The sequence below is a fragment of the Colobus angolensis genome, unplaced genomic scaffold (genome assembly GCF_000951035.1).
Source record: "Colobus angolensis palliatus isolate OR3802 unplaced genomic scaffold, Cang.pa_1.0 Scaffold212, whole genome shotgun sequence".
Taxonomy (NCBI): domain Eukaryota; kingdom Metazoa; phylum Chordata; class Mammalia; order Primates; family Cercopithecidae; genus Colobus; species Colobus angolensis.
The window spans coordinates 3,628,886-3,645,673 of NW_012115289.1; the positions used below are offsets into that span (position 1 = coordinate 3,628,886).

General features: G+C 36.4%; 1 protein-coding gene across 1 annotated transcript in view; it reads right to left on the reverse strand.

Moving 5' to 3' along the window:
- Positions 1-16,788, reverse strand: part of GPBP1 (GC-rich promoter binding protein 1) — an 86,169-nt gene that overhangs the window by 16,310 nt on the left and 53,071 nt on the right. The window contains exons 5-10 of the mRNA XM_011942916.1: positions 15,723-15,846; positions 15,368-15,591; positions 11,074-11,140; positions 9,940-9,999; positions 961-1,145; positions 229-369 (exon numbers count right to left, since the gene is read on the reverse strand). Coding sequence (XP_011798306.1) covers positions 229-369; positions 961-1,145; positions 9,940-9,999; positions 11,074-11,140; positions 15,368-15,591; positions 15,723-15,846 — 801 coding nt within the window. The remainder of the gene's footprint in view (positions 1-228; positions 370-960; positions 1,146-9,939; positions 10,000-11,073; positions 11,141-15,367; positions 15,592-15,722; positions 15,847-16,788) is intronic.

The following is a 16,788-nucleotide window of genomic DNA, read 5'->3' on the forward strand; positions in this document are numbered from 1 at the left end:
GGCATGAGCTACCACACCCAGCCGGGAATTTTCATTTAAAATATTTTAAATGATTCCTACTTTCCCAAAGTGCAAAACTGGTTAACAAATGAAGTATATGAATCCAGTTTTCTGAAGGAATGAAACTCATTTTAATGTATTCATTTAATGAATGTCTACCTTTTATTCACTGTTAAATTATCAAAATTAAAATGTTACATTCCTCAAGAGTAATTTTTAATGTCATACCTCTTTCACTGAATTTGTTGATGGACTAAAATTCTTGGCAGTTGATTTAAAAGCATTAAAGTTGCCAACACCATATGTGGACTCATGAGGGAAAGAAGTTCCAACTTTATTTTCTTTTGTTTGGCTTTTCCATTGTGTAGGCTAAAGAAAAACACACAAATATTAACGGCTATCAAAAACAGGTTATAGGAGAAAGACAAAAACCATGAATATGATAAAACAAAAAAGATTACACTAGGCTCATAAAAACAACTATTTTTGTATCACACTGCATTATTCCTACACAGTTCTCTGTCCCTTTTTCTACAAATAAAATCAAAACTGAGCATTTAGGTATCTAACTAATTTGCTATTTTTCCAAAGTTACATAAACATAAAGTTGGGTTTCTTTCTCTTGAGAATAAGAAAACATGTAAGTTTCCAAAACCTAAAACTGAGCACCAGGTAAAACAGCATTACATATTATCATTAAGCAAATATATCACAAATACATCTAGCAAAAAAAAAAAAAACTTGAAAGTTTCACTTACTATTGCTAAAACAGTAAAACCACACAAACGCACACACCACATCAAAGATAATTAAGAGCACACATGGGTCAACTCTTGCCACCTAGAACTCAGCACCCCACGAAGTACCTTCACACACATTTTACATTCTTTAACGTTTTCCCCTGTAGTATGTAAATTGGTTATCACTCAAAATTTACATTTGTGGTAATTTAGAACTTACTTTTGTAGGTGGAGCAGCAGGTTTAGGGACTAAACCTTTATAAACACTTGGACCAGTTCCATTCTTAACTGGCTGCGACGGAAGATTTCCTACTACTGGGAATCCAGATAGCTGTAAGTCTTTTGTATTACCTTTCTTAATGACCAGCATCCTTGGAGCTCTAGATTTAGGATTCGGAGGGTATTCTGCATAAATAAAGCACGAACAACAGTCACTCACAATTTCAAATTTTAGTATAGAATAAAACCACCAAAAGAATAGTATATTCCAAACTTTTTCTTTTAAAAACTAACAGCTACCTCCTGGGTAAAATAACTAAACTAAGTAAGTATAAACTATATCCCAACTTAAGAAGTAAAGCTAAAACATTATCCCACAAAATACAGAAAGAATTGGGCAATGTCAAGTAATACCGATAAATTTTGCTAGATAGTGGCTCAGAATGTTAAAACCAAGACAAATTATATTCTAACATGTCTTGCATTAACTATAAAAAACTGCAAATTTCAACCTAATGACTCTTAAGATTTAGAATATAAAATACACTTCTATTTTCCCTTACCCATTAGAAAAGAGAATTAAAATTTCAATTTTTTCATTCTTTTTACTCCACTTACAAAATTATTACCAATAAGAAATTACATTCCTTTTATTTCTAAATACTTCAGTTATGACTAAGAATTCTATTTCACAATATCAATTCATGTATTTATTGATCATTTCTCTACATTCAATGCATTATATGAATGCAGAACAACCAACTCAATCCTGATTTCTGAAAATAAGTACTATGAATAATTGCTAAGGGCAGACTTTTCTCAAGACTACTGCAGCTGCTAAAAATAAATATTATTTCTATAATTTAATCAATGTGTGTGTATAATCAAACAGACGTTGCTGTGAAGTCTCTCTATCCTTACAAAAACTTTGAAAACATCAGTTTCAAAGCTGCAAAGTTTAGAATTAAAAGAAATGAGTTCTGCACATTAAATAAGATCATGTGAATTAGTGAGTTGGGCAGATACTTGTAATGATTCCCTCCTCAAAAACTAAATCAAGCTTCCTCATGGATCATCTCAAAATCCAAAACTAAATATGGACTCCTAGGGAAACCCGGAGGGACTCTTCAGTTCATGGGAGGGTTCAAGCTCTCCAAAAGATAAAGCCGGTATGGTGCTTCACCTATTGAAACACTAAAGGATAAAAACAACAAGAGCTTACCATAATCTGAGAAAAGGTTCATCTTTCTAAAAATTAAACACATTGACTTACTAGGGTAAACATTCGAACTTCCTGACAGTCTAAAAAAAGCCCAATATGATGGGTTTTTTTTCTTATGGCACACAAAAACACACAAAGTATTATCACCAAAGTATAGCTTTACTGATATGACACAATAAAGGTAACAGAACAAAAACAAATAAAGATCTCAAACAGGCCAGGCGTGGTGGCTTAAGCCTGTAATCCCCGTACTTTGGGAGGCCAAGGCGGGGAGACCATGAGGTCAGGAGTTCAAGACCAGCCTGGCCAGCATGGCGAAACCCAGTCTCTACTAAAAATACAAAAAAACTTAGCCGGGCATGTTGGCACACGCCTATAATCCCAGCTACTCGGAATGCTGAGGGAGGACAATCTCTTGAACCCGGGAAGCAGAGGTTACAGTAAGCCGAGATCACGCCACTGCACTCCAGCCTGGGCGACAAAGCAAGACTCCATCTCAAAGGAAAAAAAAGATCTCAAACAAAGAACAGTAAATAATATTAGGAGTGTACTAACAATGTAAGATTTCCAATTATTTTTGGTAAGCAGATGATAATGGCATGGATAAAGGATAAAAAAAAGATTCCTGCTATTAATAAAATGTCAGAGAAAATCTCAGCATATAACTCGAAATCTAAGTTAAGTAAAGCCCAGGAATCTGAGGAATGATCAGTGCTATAAAATGTAAAAGGTAATCTCATCTGAGAGGAATCCAGGTGTTAAAGCAGAAGGCAGTTCTATCACTATACCACAACTAAGTAAGTTTAAACACGGCTAACAGAGACTTCTAGTTCAATGTGGCTAAGCACATAAGTTTATTATCTTCTTCTAGATTCTTACATTAAAATTACTATAAGGGAGGAAATCAAACACAACTATATAAAATAGGAGTAGAGTCATCAGCAAGAAAATGATTTCCACACATTTCTAGAGAAGTAAATAAAAAGTTTCAATTTAGAGTGTACATAAAAGAACCTAACAGCCGAGGAGGACCTAATCTACCACATAGAGCCTCAAAGAGATCAGGACTTGAAAATGCCAGATATGGCAGAGGGCAGAAATGCAACTTTGACAAAAACAAAATAATTCAAGAAAAGATCCTTAATAATTCTAAAGAATGTACTTTAGGCAGACGGAAAATGATCCGATGTGGAAGGCTGAAGATATTAGAAAAAATAAAAATTTTTATAAATATGAATGTATCAGATCCAGGAAGTAGGCTGGGTATGGCGGCTCATGCCTGTAATCCCAGCACTTTGGAAGACCAGGGTGGAAGGACTGCTTGAGTCCAGGAGTCCAGGACCAGCCTGGGCAATACAATGAGTGAAACTACATCTCTACAAAAAATTTTTTTAAATTAGTCAGACATAGTGATGAGCACCTGTAGTCTCAGCTACTTGGGGGGCTAACATAGGAGGATCCCTTGAGCCCAGGAGGTTGAGGCTGCAGTGAGCTGTGATGGCATCACTGTACTCCAGTCTGGGCCACAGAGTAGGACCTTGTCTCAAAACAAAAACAAGGAAGCAGAAGAGATAACAACTAGATAAGCAAGTAGATATACTGTCTTTAAGCCTCAATATAGTTCCTGAGTACAAATTTCACCTTTCCCAAAACTGGATTCCTAGACACCTAGGAGTAAGAAATACTCTGGCTAGTTCCTCAATGAGGTCTTCAAAGAATGATGAAATATCCTAAAAAGAAGAAAAGTGAAAGCTAAGAAATCACTCACAAAAGAGTAGGTGACAGAGTAAGAGATGACAAAAGTCCCTGAAGAAAGACGATACGGACTGAGAGGGAAGGGGAGGGATATACCGTTATTGTGCTAAGAATTTGTATTAGGCCAGGCGCAGTGACTCATGCCTATAATCCCAGCACTTTTGGGAAGCCAAGGAGGATAGATCACGAGGTCAGGAGTTCAAGGCCAGCCTGGCCAACATGGTGAAACCTTGTCTTTCCTAAAAATACAAAAAATTAGCAGGTGTGGTGGTGGGCCCCTGTAATCCCAGCTACTCAGGAGGCCAAGGCAGGAGAATCACTTGAACCCGGGAGGCAGAGGTTGCAGTGAGATGAGATCACGCCATTTCACTCCAGTCCGGGTAACAGTGTGAGGCTCCATTTAAAAAAAATAGTAATAATTCATCTTTAGGCCAGGCATGGTGGCTCAAACCTGTAATCCCAGCACTTTCAGAGGCCACGGTAGGATGGACCACTTGAGCACAGGAGTTCAAGACCAGGCTGGGCAACATAATGAGACATCATCTCCACAAAGAAATTTTAAAATGAGGCAGGAAGATCGCCTGAGCATAGAAGGTTGCGGCTGCAATGAGCCATGATCGCACCACTGCACTCACGCCTGGGGGAGAGAGCAAGACCCTGACTCGAAAACCACAAAAAGAATTCACATTTAAATATTACACAAGAATATGTACTTTTGTACCAGATTTATCAGAATTTGAATACTAGTTCCAACCTTACCAGTTGTATCATCTTATATAAGTTACTTAATCTGTCACCTATAAAATGAAAAACAATAGCTCTTGTCTGGGATTTACTGTGCAATGTTTCATATTCAAATAACAACTAGAAAAAAATACAGAAAAGCTATACACTATCCCTAGCATAGGATTCCAATTACAATTCAAATTAAAGGTGCCCTTTTGCAAGAATTTCAGGTTGCTTAACCTGGAATTAGATAGCAGGGGGAAAAAAGAATTTTAGGTTGACACATAAGAGTAAGAAAAAGAAAAACTTAAGATAGACATGATAAAATCAATCTATGTCCTGTGTAACAACTCTGAATAATCGACATAAACCTGCTCATTTAACAAAAAGAAGTGTTCTTAATGGTAACTATAACCTGTAAGTAATGGAAGAAGTGAAGTGGCACTGAAAGGCAAGAATTAATTTGCATCATGTATCCCCATTTTGTATTATTTAAAAATTGGCTCATCTATTCATAGATTTTATCCACAAATTCTCCTGGGAAAACCCTGCCAAGTAGTTAAGCTCTTAGAGTCAAACATTATCCAATGTTTGCTTTGTGACTTGGTTAACTATATGAAGAAGACCCCAAATATTTACATTTTAAAAGAGAAAACATATATTGATGAAAAACCTTAACACCTATATAAAGGAATGAGAAAGTAAGTGACTACCTTCTGTAAGTTTCATGTGCTTATTACCTCAACCTCACCTACATAGGTATTCTCATGTTCAAATTTAAGTTCAGAACAACTGAAGGCAAATATGACCTTTGGATTTTTTTAACATTATTTCCCTCTATCCTCGCAAATAACTGTAGCCTGACAATAACTGACCATTTTATTTTTACTTTTGTAGAGACAAGGTCTCACTATGCTGCCCAGGCTGGTCTCAATCCCTTGGCTTCAAGTGATCTTGCCACCTTAGCCTCCCAAAGTGTTAGGATTACAGACCTAAGCCACGAATCCTGGCCCTATAATTGACTTTATCATTTTTACTGTCTTGTTATTCATGCTCTCCCCATACCTATGAATGTAAGAACTAGTCTTCTATAAATGCAATGATGACGGGGAACTGGCCCAATTCTCAGGAAGACAAATTAGAACCAAAATAATGCCACATATAATACAAAGTAAATTGGCCACACAGATAATTCAAAGCTGACGTTTCAATTCCTCACCTCCTTTCTTTCACTACAATCTCCATATAGCTACCTTCTACATACATGAAGTTTCTGACTCAATGACTACATTTAACTACTTCATTCTTTGGCCCACTACCTAGAAATTCATTTTTGCCTTCTAACAAACCTACAACGAGAATCTCCTTCATTTATTGGATTTGAACAACATAATTAGCTGACATTTATTAAACACCTGTGACATGACGAAAGATTTTTACACAGTAGACAATTTAACCTTAACAATGCTTTTCTTTCTTTTTTGGGGGGGGAGACAGAGTTTTGCTCTTGTTGCCCAGGCTGGAGTGCAATGGCGTGATTTTAGCTCACCACAACCTCCGCCTGCCTCAGCCTCCCGAGTAGCAGGAATTACAGGCATGCGCCACCACACCCAGCTAAATAAATTTGTATTTTTAGTAGAGACAGGGTTTCTCCATGTTGGTCAGGCTGGTCTTGAACTCCCTACCTCAGGTGATCCACCTGCCTCGGCCTCCCAAAGTGCTGGGATTACAGGTGTGAGCCACTGTGCCCAGCCCAACAGTGCTTTTCTCATTATAATTTTTGTGGTCATCCTCACCTCACAGATGAATAAATTCAATCTGATTAAGAAATCTGCCCAAAATCTAAATCATCAATAAGCAAAAGATCTAATGTTTTAGGGCCACATCTGATTCTGAACTCAATACTCTCCCACCATTATCTTAATGAAGAAAATGGAAATTGTTCCTGTGGCAGATATTTCAAAATGTTTACCATTCCAACTCCAATAGTAAACTTACACTGAATGGTTGGGATAAGAGGCTTGTAAGTGTGCACTGTATCAAGTGACGTCAAGAGTCATTATCACATTGATGCCAGTTAATAATTTAGTTTCCTATTATTTTGACAGAAGAGGCAAATTTAATGTATAAAGAAAAGCATGTAGCCAAGTGAAGGGTAATTAGTATCTGAATTAATCAAGTTTTCTTTTTGTTTCTTTCTTTGGAGAAAGGGTCTTGCTCTGCTGCCCAGGCTGAAGTGCAGTGGCACAATCATAGCTCACTGCAACCTGGAAATCATGGGCTCAAGCAATCCTCCCACCTCAGCCTCCCAAGTAGCTAAGACTACAGGCACACAAAACCACGTCCAGTTTATTTATTTTTTATTTTTTTGTAGAGACAAGGGTCTCTTCTGTGCGAGCTCCCAGCCTCAAGTGATCCCCCCAATCCTATGCTCCAAAAATACCAGGATTATAGGCATGAGCCACTGCACCCAGTAAGCTTTCCAATTAATTTGAAGAGAAAACTTGATCACTAAGACAACAGTATATACACAGACCAAATGCAAAGACTCTATAACACAGCAATTTCAACAAATTCCTATTGTGAACACTAATTTCAATACCAAAAAAAAATGTTAAAGATCATTTTTATAACAATTGGTGCTGCTTGAATTTTGTTGATTTTTAATGTTTGTTTATTTGGAGATGCAGTGTCTCTTTGTCGCCCAGGCTGAAGTGCAGTGGCGTGATCTTGGCTCATTGCAACCTCTGCCTCCCCGGTTCAAGCAAATTCTCATGTCTCAGCCTCCCAAGTAGCTGGGATGACAGGCACACAGCACCACGCCCAGCTAATTTTTGTATTTTTAGCAGGAACGGGTTTCACCATTTTGGCCAGGCTGGTCTTGAACTCCTGACCTCTGATGATCAGCCCACCTTGGCCTCCCAAAGTGCTGGGATTACAGGCATGAGCAACCACACCCAGCTGGTTAACATCTTTATTAACGAATCTATTTCGGTTTACAATACTATGAGTTTTAGTCAAATGAGTTTCACTAACTGTGACAACTTATATCAACACCAATCGATATGATATTTTCCCTTTAATGGGGGCTCTCAACATTGTTCATATAAAGAACATGCTTCAAGATATGCACTTCACAAATATCAACAATTTCCATGGTGAACAAGTAATTCAGACCACATAAAATGTACTTGGGGCCAAGCTGTATCAAGCTGTCTACTCAAATCCTATTAATTTTCCCTTTTCAACCTTGAACACATGTCGCACTACTTTTTTCTTAAAACACTATAATTTTAACAACTGTTTTCATGTAAGACAGATACTCAAAAGTCGTTTCAACATACACAGCAATTCATCAACAGAATACTGTCAAAAAAATTCAATGAAGAATTTTCCCTTCCCTTAATTGTTTATCAAAGTTCCTATTAATAAAATCAATCCCATTGGCTTTCATCATAATTTACCTCACTGAATGCAATGATGTCAATCTGTATGCTTGTGGCAAATATTGGAATTCTCTAGAAAACAACCCATTTATATTAACTGGTCACTAATTAGCTTTGATTTAGAATGCTCAACAAACCAAAAGAACTCTGAGCAATGAACCTTTATGTTCTTAAGTAGTATATCAAATATGAGCTAAAATCAAGAAAGCTCATCAAACTACCAAGGAGCTGAAAAAATATATAAATGCTGAGTTGGAAGAAGACCATGCTTAAGCTAATTACTAGTCACTGAAATTTCTCATTATTTAATATCTTAAGTAAATGTTAAGCTCTGCCAATAATATGTTGCTGACATAGTCACTGACACAAAAACAGTCCTCCATAGAACTTCTGAAAACACACGATCAGTAGCCACTAACTTTATTATTATTTTTATTTTTCAGACAGAGTTTCACTCTTTGTTGCTCAGGCTAGAGTGCAATGGCGTGACCTCGGCTCACTGCAACTGCTGCCTCCCAGGTTCAAGCAATTCTCCTGCCTCAGCCTCCCGAGTAGCTGGGATTACAGGCATGGGCCACCGCACCCGGCTAATTCTTTATATTTAGTAAAGACAGGGTTTCTCCATGTTGGTCAGGTTGGTCTCAAACTATCGACCTCAGGTGATACACCCACCTTGGCCTCCCAAAGTGCTGGGATTACAGGAATGAGCCATTGTGCCTGGTCGCCACTAATTATTGATGCAACTCAACTGCACACTAACACTTGAACATATACCACTCTTTCTTCCTCACTCACCAAAGAAATCAAACAATTGTATTATTTTTAAATTCTCACAGGCAACTTGAATTCCTGTTTTACTTTTAAATTATTAAGAGCATGGAGATGGACTATTTAATAACCATTAATTTTATGTACCAAACCGCTACGATCCTGGTTAAGATAAAAACACTACTGAAGTCACAGATATAAGCTGCATGAAGGTGTTTCCAGTAAAGCCAACTAGGTTCTAAGCAGAATTCAATTTATGTAGTTATATTATAAATGGCTTAATTACCTTCCCTGCAGGGTATCCCTCAAATTGGGGCATCATGTTTAAGTCTGCCAGTTTTTGATCTACAAAATTATAGTTTCAGGGACAAACTGCTTTTTATTTTTATAAATATTATATTTTCGTTAGTAAATTTTTACTTACCTGGAAGGAAGTAGCACTAGAAAAGTTCTATTGAAGTCTTTCCTAAAATTCTCTTGTCTTCCTCAGGAACATAGCTATTTTAAGTGTTGCAATAGGGAAAACAATACTTGGGAACCCAAGGGGGAAAGTGAGAGAGGAATAGTAAAGTGTGATACAATGAGAGTTTCATTGTATTCCTATGGGAAGTACTGGGAATTTAACAATTAACCATTCCACAATTAACCATTTTCTTTTTTTGTTTATGCAGACACATTTTCTTAGTTTACCTAAACACAGTAAAGAGTACATCTTCCTTTTGAACATCTTTTCAACTAGTACTCAAAATCCTTAGACCAACCCTGAAACAGTAGAACCAAAATCTTTATATTAATACATTTTACTCTCATTATTTTCAAATATGTCTTTGTCTCTAAATCATTTCTAAGATTATTAAATCAACCCAGGATCAGTACCAATAGTATCTATAGTTTTATAAGACAAACGCTCACTGGCATTCTTGACTTTTTAAATTTACTTTCATTCTAATCAAATCCAAATTATTCCTAACTTCTTAGAGATTCTATTTAACACCTTCCAGGTGGTTCTATATTCTTATGCAATCAGTTGTTCCCAGAAAAACTGAATAATAAGGAAACATACCTAAGAGAGGAGCTTGGGAGATTTTTTTGGTTGGGTATGTGTGTGTCTGGGCGTGTAGGCCTGGGGAGAGTGGTAGAAATACTAATTTGCAATACAGAAAAAACAATGCCATTCACATGGTTCTAACAAAAGTGTCTGACCACCCCCACCCCCACCCTCAAAAAGCCCTTAAATAAAGAGGGAGATCAAAAGAAAACAAAGTAATTCCCGAGTTTCACCTCATACATACAATATAGCACAGGAAGTGGCAAAGTTTAAAATAATGCCTTTACTGTTAGGACTAGTATGCTGTCATAAGCCACAATCCTTTTGTTTTAGTGAGTTGATTTTCAATAGAAAAATACAAATGAACATGTGTTTAAGTTCCAAGATGGATTGAGCACCTCTGAATTTAGTATCAAATAATTAAATTTATTTTTCAGATGTCAAATCTTAGTATTATAAAATTTTCCATTATTTTAAACTTCACTTGAATCTTTAAAAAAGCTGTCTAAATTGTACTATATGAGTTCAGTTTAATCTTCTGTAAAATGCTATCAAATTGAACTGTCAGCAGTCTTTTTTAAAAAAAAATTGGGGGCTGGGTTATTACTAGAACTCTCATTAAGCTTTGAAAATCAGAAATCAGAGACAAATAATTTCAAATATAGACTAGCTCCACAAGCAAATTTATACAATTATCTGTGACAGTCTACACACACACACATATATATATATATAAAACCATTTTCATAGGTAAAAATATTAACTTCATGTCACACTATCATCAGAAGTACTTTCACAGTTAACTTTGAACAACTAAAAATTAATTTAAACTCAGTTTTTGTTCCTTTACATTATCCAGCTGCTCTCAAAATTGTTTCATTACACTATTATCAGTTAAGTCATATTCAAGTTGAGTATGTTTAATGATACTAGCATGTGCAAATCAACTATTTCAAATCAAACTCTTCTATTCCAAAACTCCTTTTTAAAGATGAGTGTTACCTTTTCTGTAGCTAAGCACATCAAATACAAATATTTTACAAAGAAAGTTTTATTCTAGCCTGCTCTCTATTTTGAAAAATGCAAAAAGTGAAACCTATAAATATCAACATTTTTGTGCCCCTCAAATACAGATAAAAAATTACTTACCCCACACACCTGCAGCTAAAGATTTATTGTGGTTTGGTTCTCTCTCATATTCAGGATTTAAAGATGGCTGGAACAAAGTTGGAATAAACATTTCACATTTTAAAAATAAATCCTTTGAAAGCAATCTCAGAATCATACATGTTGTAACTGATGAATCAAATATGACCAACTCTTAGCTACAGGTTGAATAACTCTAATCTGAAAAGCTACAAAATCTGAAACTTTTTGAGTGCCAGTGTAACGCTCTGTCTACTCGTTGAAGCACTTGGACTTTGGATTTTCAGAAAAAGGATGCTGAACTACTAAATGTAAAACCCGAAAAAATCCAAAATCCAAAACACTTCTGGTCCCAAGCATTCAGATAAAGGACATTGAGCCTGTATTAAAGATGAATTACTCATAAACCTTACTCTCAGCTTACTCTGCTAGCCATTAAAATAGTTACTATCTATACTAATTGCTGGTCAGAGAAAACAAGAGTGTGTTTAAGTTTCATTATCCATAACTAAGAAAAAAGTCAGGATTAAAAAACGGGCTATTCTGCCTATGGAGTAGTCATTCTCTTACTCCTTTACTTTCTTAATAAACTTGCTTTCATTTAAAACAAAACAAAACAAGAAAAACTCAAGAGAATATCTTTGCATCAATCTAAGAAATAATCCCTCCTTAGCATAAGGTTGAGAGATCAGAGAAGAGGAAAATCAGACCAATTTTTTAAAAAATAATTTAATCTTTTTTTGTTTTGTTTTGTTTTTTGAGATACAGTCTTGTTTTATCACCCAGGCTGGAGTGAAGTGGTAAGATCTCAGCTCACTGGAACCTCCGTCTCCAGGGTTCAAGTGATTCTCCTGTCTCAGCCTCCCAAGTAGCTGGGATTTCAGGTGAGCAGCACCATGACCAGCTAATTTTTGTATTTTTAGTAGAGATGGAGTTTCACCATGTTGGCCAGGCTGATCTCGAACTCTTGGCCTCAAGTGATCCACCTGCCTCAGCCTCCCAAAGTGCTGGGATTACAGGAGTGAGCCATCACATCTGGACTAATAATAATTTTAACTTTTTAATAAAAACTTTGTAAATAATGGGTCTTGCTATGTTGCCCAGGTTGGTCTCAAATTCGTGGCCTCACTTGAACCTCCCACTTCAGCCTCCCAAAGTGCTGGGAAAACAGGCATAAGCCACTGAATCCAGCCTCCAATTCTTAAAGTTGTCATCACTAGTTAATATACTCACTATCAAAGCCAAGTTCAAATCTGTACTTCAACAAGTGATATTCAGGATTATTAAAAACAAAACTGAGATAAGCACTGAATGAGTACTCTAAAGCTAATCTTGGTAGATGCATTTATCCTCCAAAATCCTTTCCAGTATTCTTTCAGGTATTTTTCATATTCCTAGCACTCAAACTGCCTCATTTAAAGAAAGTACTTAATATATATTAAATAAAATGAATTGTAATATAAATATTTTAATCACCTAAAAAAATGAATGATTACTAACATTGTACTGAGATTACTGTAAAGCAAATATGCATGCATAGCACCATGATTCCTTCAGAGATACAAACTAAGCAGAATTAAGATTTTGGCGGTGGTTACATGTGCATAGCATCTTTAAAGTATACTATTAGAAATAATACTCTGCCAAATCTAGGATTATAATAGTCAATGACAACCACATCTTGAGAATGGGGGTGGGATATGAAAATAAGAGCAGCCATTAATTTTTATTGAGTGCTAACTATATGTCACACACTGTTTTAAGTAATTTAATTGTATTACTAATTTAACCCTCACAATACTATGACAGTACTATTACCATTCCCAGAGTTTGTTTATACAGTTGATCTTTGAACAACACAGGTTTCAACTATGCAAATCCACTTATATCTAGATTTTCTTCCATATGTGCCACCTGAGACAGCAAGACCAATCCCTTCTCTTCCTCTTCAGCCAATTCAACATGAAGACAAGAGTCAAGACCTTTATGATGACCCACTTCCACTTAATAGTAAATATATTTCCTCTTCCTTATGACTTTAGTAGCAGTTTTTCTCTAGCTTATTGTAAGAATACAGTATACAATACATATACAAAATATGTGTTAACTGTTTCTATTATCATCAAGAGTTTGGTCAGCAGTAGGCTACTAGTAGTTAAGTTTTTAGGGGAGTCAAAAGTTATAAGCAAATTTGACATCAAGCGGGGATCAGTACTACTAACCTCTGTGTTATTCAAGGGTCAACTATACTGTAAAATTTCAATGTTATGATTATTAAGTGGAAAAAACAGATCACCAACATGAGAATACAGAATACATTACAAAGTTACTTGGTAACAGGACTTAAGAGTAATCTTTTATTTTTCTATTTCCCTCACCACTCCCTGCGCTAAATCCAATCTATCAAAGTTTTCCTCCTACTGAAACCTTCCATCCAAAATACTTCCATATCATATCCAAAAACTATTTTCATTTATCTCAACTACCCAGTTCAAGCCATTATTTTCTCCTGAACTATTCTCTTTTGCTATAATCCATTCAAGACCTAAGAAGTGTAAAAACTAACATCGCATCACATGACTCCTCTCTAAACAAGCTTCTCATTAACCTTGTAATTAAACCAAAATTCTGTACGTGACCTGCAAAAATTCCATTTGATTTAAATCCTTTCCTCTCTCTCTAACCTCGTCTAATACTAACTACTTTTTACCTGTACTAGGCTAACTTTTATCCCTTAAACATAACAAGATTGGCTGGGTATGATGACTCATGCCTATGTTAGAAATGCTTGTTCTTTGGTGCCGTAAAGAAATAGCACTTGAATATAAATTTAATTTCCTCAGCAAGGAAATTTTTACTTTCTGCAGAAAGGGTACACTCGCCAGCAGTTTTGCCATGTGAGTACACCGAACAAAGTAGACAGAGTCATTTACAACTTGACACATCTACTTTACTGCTGTGTCCAGTTTCTATTGGCTGAAACAGGACTTCATATTCTGTATTTGTCCTGATTGGCTAGCAGCTTAAAACTTTTTAAAAGTTTTTAAACTTTTTAAAAGAGGCAAAAGCAGAGGAGAGCAAAGGAAGGAGGAAGAAACTTGTAGCATGCTGAGAAAGGTAAAAACACCTCCAAATAAGGAAGAACAGGCTATGACTTAACGCCTGCTTGGACTAGTATAAGCATGCCAAGGCAAATATTTAGGCTAAATTGTAGGAGCTAAGAACGTAAAGTACATTGATTTATTATGGCTAGCAGATAAATTAAGAATGTTAGCACAAGCGTTTGAATAAATTCTGCTTCTAAGAGAAGTTACTAATTATTCTTAATTAGACAAGGAAGAAAGTCTCTTTGAAGAACCTCTACTTTACTTTTTACACCTATAATCCCAGCCCTTCGGGAGGCTGAGGTCGGAGGATTACTTGAGGCCAGAAGTTCAAGACCAACCAGGCCAACATAGTAAGCTGGGTGTGGTGGTGTGCATCTGTCGTCCTAGAGCTAGCTACTCAAGAGGCTGAGACAAAAGAGGACTGCCTGAGCCCAGAAGTTTGAAGATGCAGTGAGATATGATCGGGCAACTGCACTCCAGTCTAGGCAAAAGAGTGAGGCCCTGTCTCAATACCACCACCAACCCCCACCCTGATACACATGAACATGAAAAAAATAAGATAAACCAAGGATGATAACATCTTGGCATGAGCTCTCCCTCTCTTCCTTTCAGTCTTAACAAAAGTTCGCTCCTTATCAAGTATGTCCCAAATTAAATGTCACTTCCTATCTAAATTCACTACAAAATATTACTTGCTTAGAGAACAGAAACTTGGTAAGAGTGTTTTGCCTATCTCAATCCAGTATGTATGGTGTGAGCCAAGAACACCAGCTGACTCAGTGACTCATATATACTGAGTAAGAATTGACAATGAATATATAAAAAGGTAAAGTGCAGATTCTACCTAGCTTTTAAATTATCAAGAATGAATCACAAGAACTAGATAAATGTGACTGTACACTAGGTCAGTTTTTCTGTAATTTAAGAAATACAGTATTTTGGCCGGGTGCAATGGCTCACACCTGTAATCCCAGCACTTTGGGAGGCCGAGGCAGGTGGATCACCTGAGGTCAAGAGTTCAAACCAGCCTGGCCAACGTAGTGAAACCCCGTCTCTACAAAAATATAAAAATTAGCCGGGCCTGGTGGTGGGTGCCTGTAATCCCAGCTACTGGGAAGGATGAGGCAGGAGAATCACTTAAAATAGCACTTATAGAAGCTTCATTTGTATAAAAGTTATAAAAAACTTACAAAATCCTCAGCTTCAAACTGTTTACGTTCTCTCTTGTCCTCTTTCCTCCCCGTTTCATTGTCAGGTATGTTGTTTTCATGTAGTCCTTGGCTTTTTCCAGAATGGAAAATACTGCTACGAGAACGGGAACTTCCACCATGGTATCCACCTCGATGATTTATGTTTTCTGTACCATTTCTTCCATGTGTACGCCATCCATTTTTTTCTTTCCTTCCAAAGTTACCTTTATTTGATAACAGTAAAGTAATATAAATTCAAAGAAGAGAGTTAGGCTTAAAAACCGAATCACATCAAAACATTCTTTAAAAATCATAAAGAAAATTACCCATAACATCATTCCTTAGCAAATTTTACCTCCATTAGGACGTCCAATAGCAGAATCAAAGCCATCTGAAGAGTTGTGTCGTCGACGATTCACATCATAACGATTCTCTGTCCATGCAAAGTTTTCAGAATGCTTCTCAAAATTCAATGACGACTGAAACAAATTATAAAAATACAGGTAAATATTTACGAAACCTAAATATAACTTAAAAACTAGTAATACTCCAACTTATTCCCAAGAATTTTAAATGGTTAAGAAACACATATTGCAGTTATTTTCAAGGTATTTGATAATTGGGTAACTCTATGTATAACGGATTCACTGATGGTCCATTTTTTTCTATCTAATGGAAACAAGCACACGTTCTTAGAGTTCAACATCTTTTTTTCCAGAACATATAAAGGTAAAATGCTATTGTATGGAAAACAAGTTAAAATATGATATGTTTCTTGTATAACGAAACGTTAAGTCTGTATCATACACTACCTGATATAAACGTTTTCACTACAGCTCAAAGTTTCCTTCTACATCAGAGGAAAACTGTCAAATGAATCTTCAGTTTTAAGTCCCTTAAATTTATTTCCATATTCCTCTTCCCCAAACCAAGTGTTTTTTTAAAAGATCAAAATAAATGTACAATAACTATTCCAAAAAATTAGAAACACAGAAAAGTTCTAACAATGTATAAAAGTCACTAACCCCAAATATATTAATCTACTAATCTGATAAAATCACAATCAAAACTTCCAACAGTTTTTTTTAAATAATTTAATTTTATGCCAGGTGCGGTGGCTCACACCTGTAATCTCCAGCACTTTCGGAGGCTGAGGCAAGAGGATCATCTGAGGTTAGGAGTTCGAGACCAGCCTGACCAACATGGAGAAACCCCCGTCTCTACTAAAAATACAAAAAAATTAGCCGGGCATGGTGGCACATGTTTGTAATCCTAGCTACTCGGGAGGCTGAGGCAAGAGAATCCCTTGAACCCAGGAGGTGGAGGTTGCAGTGAACCGAGATCACGCCATTGCACATGAAGAGAAGAGAGAGGGGAGAGGGGAGAGGAAAGGGGAGAGAAGAGAGGGGAGAGAGGAGAGA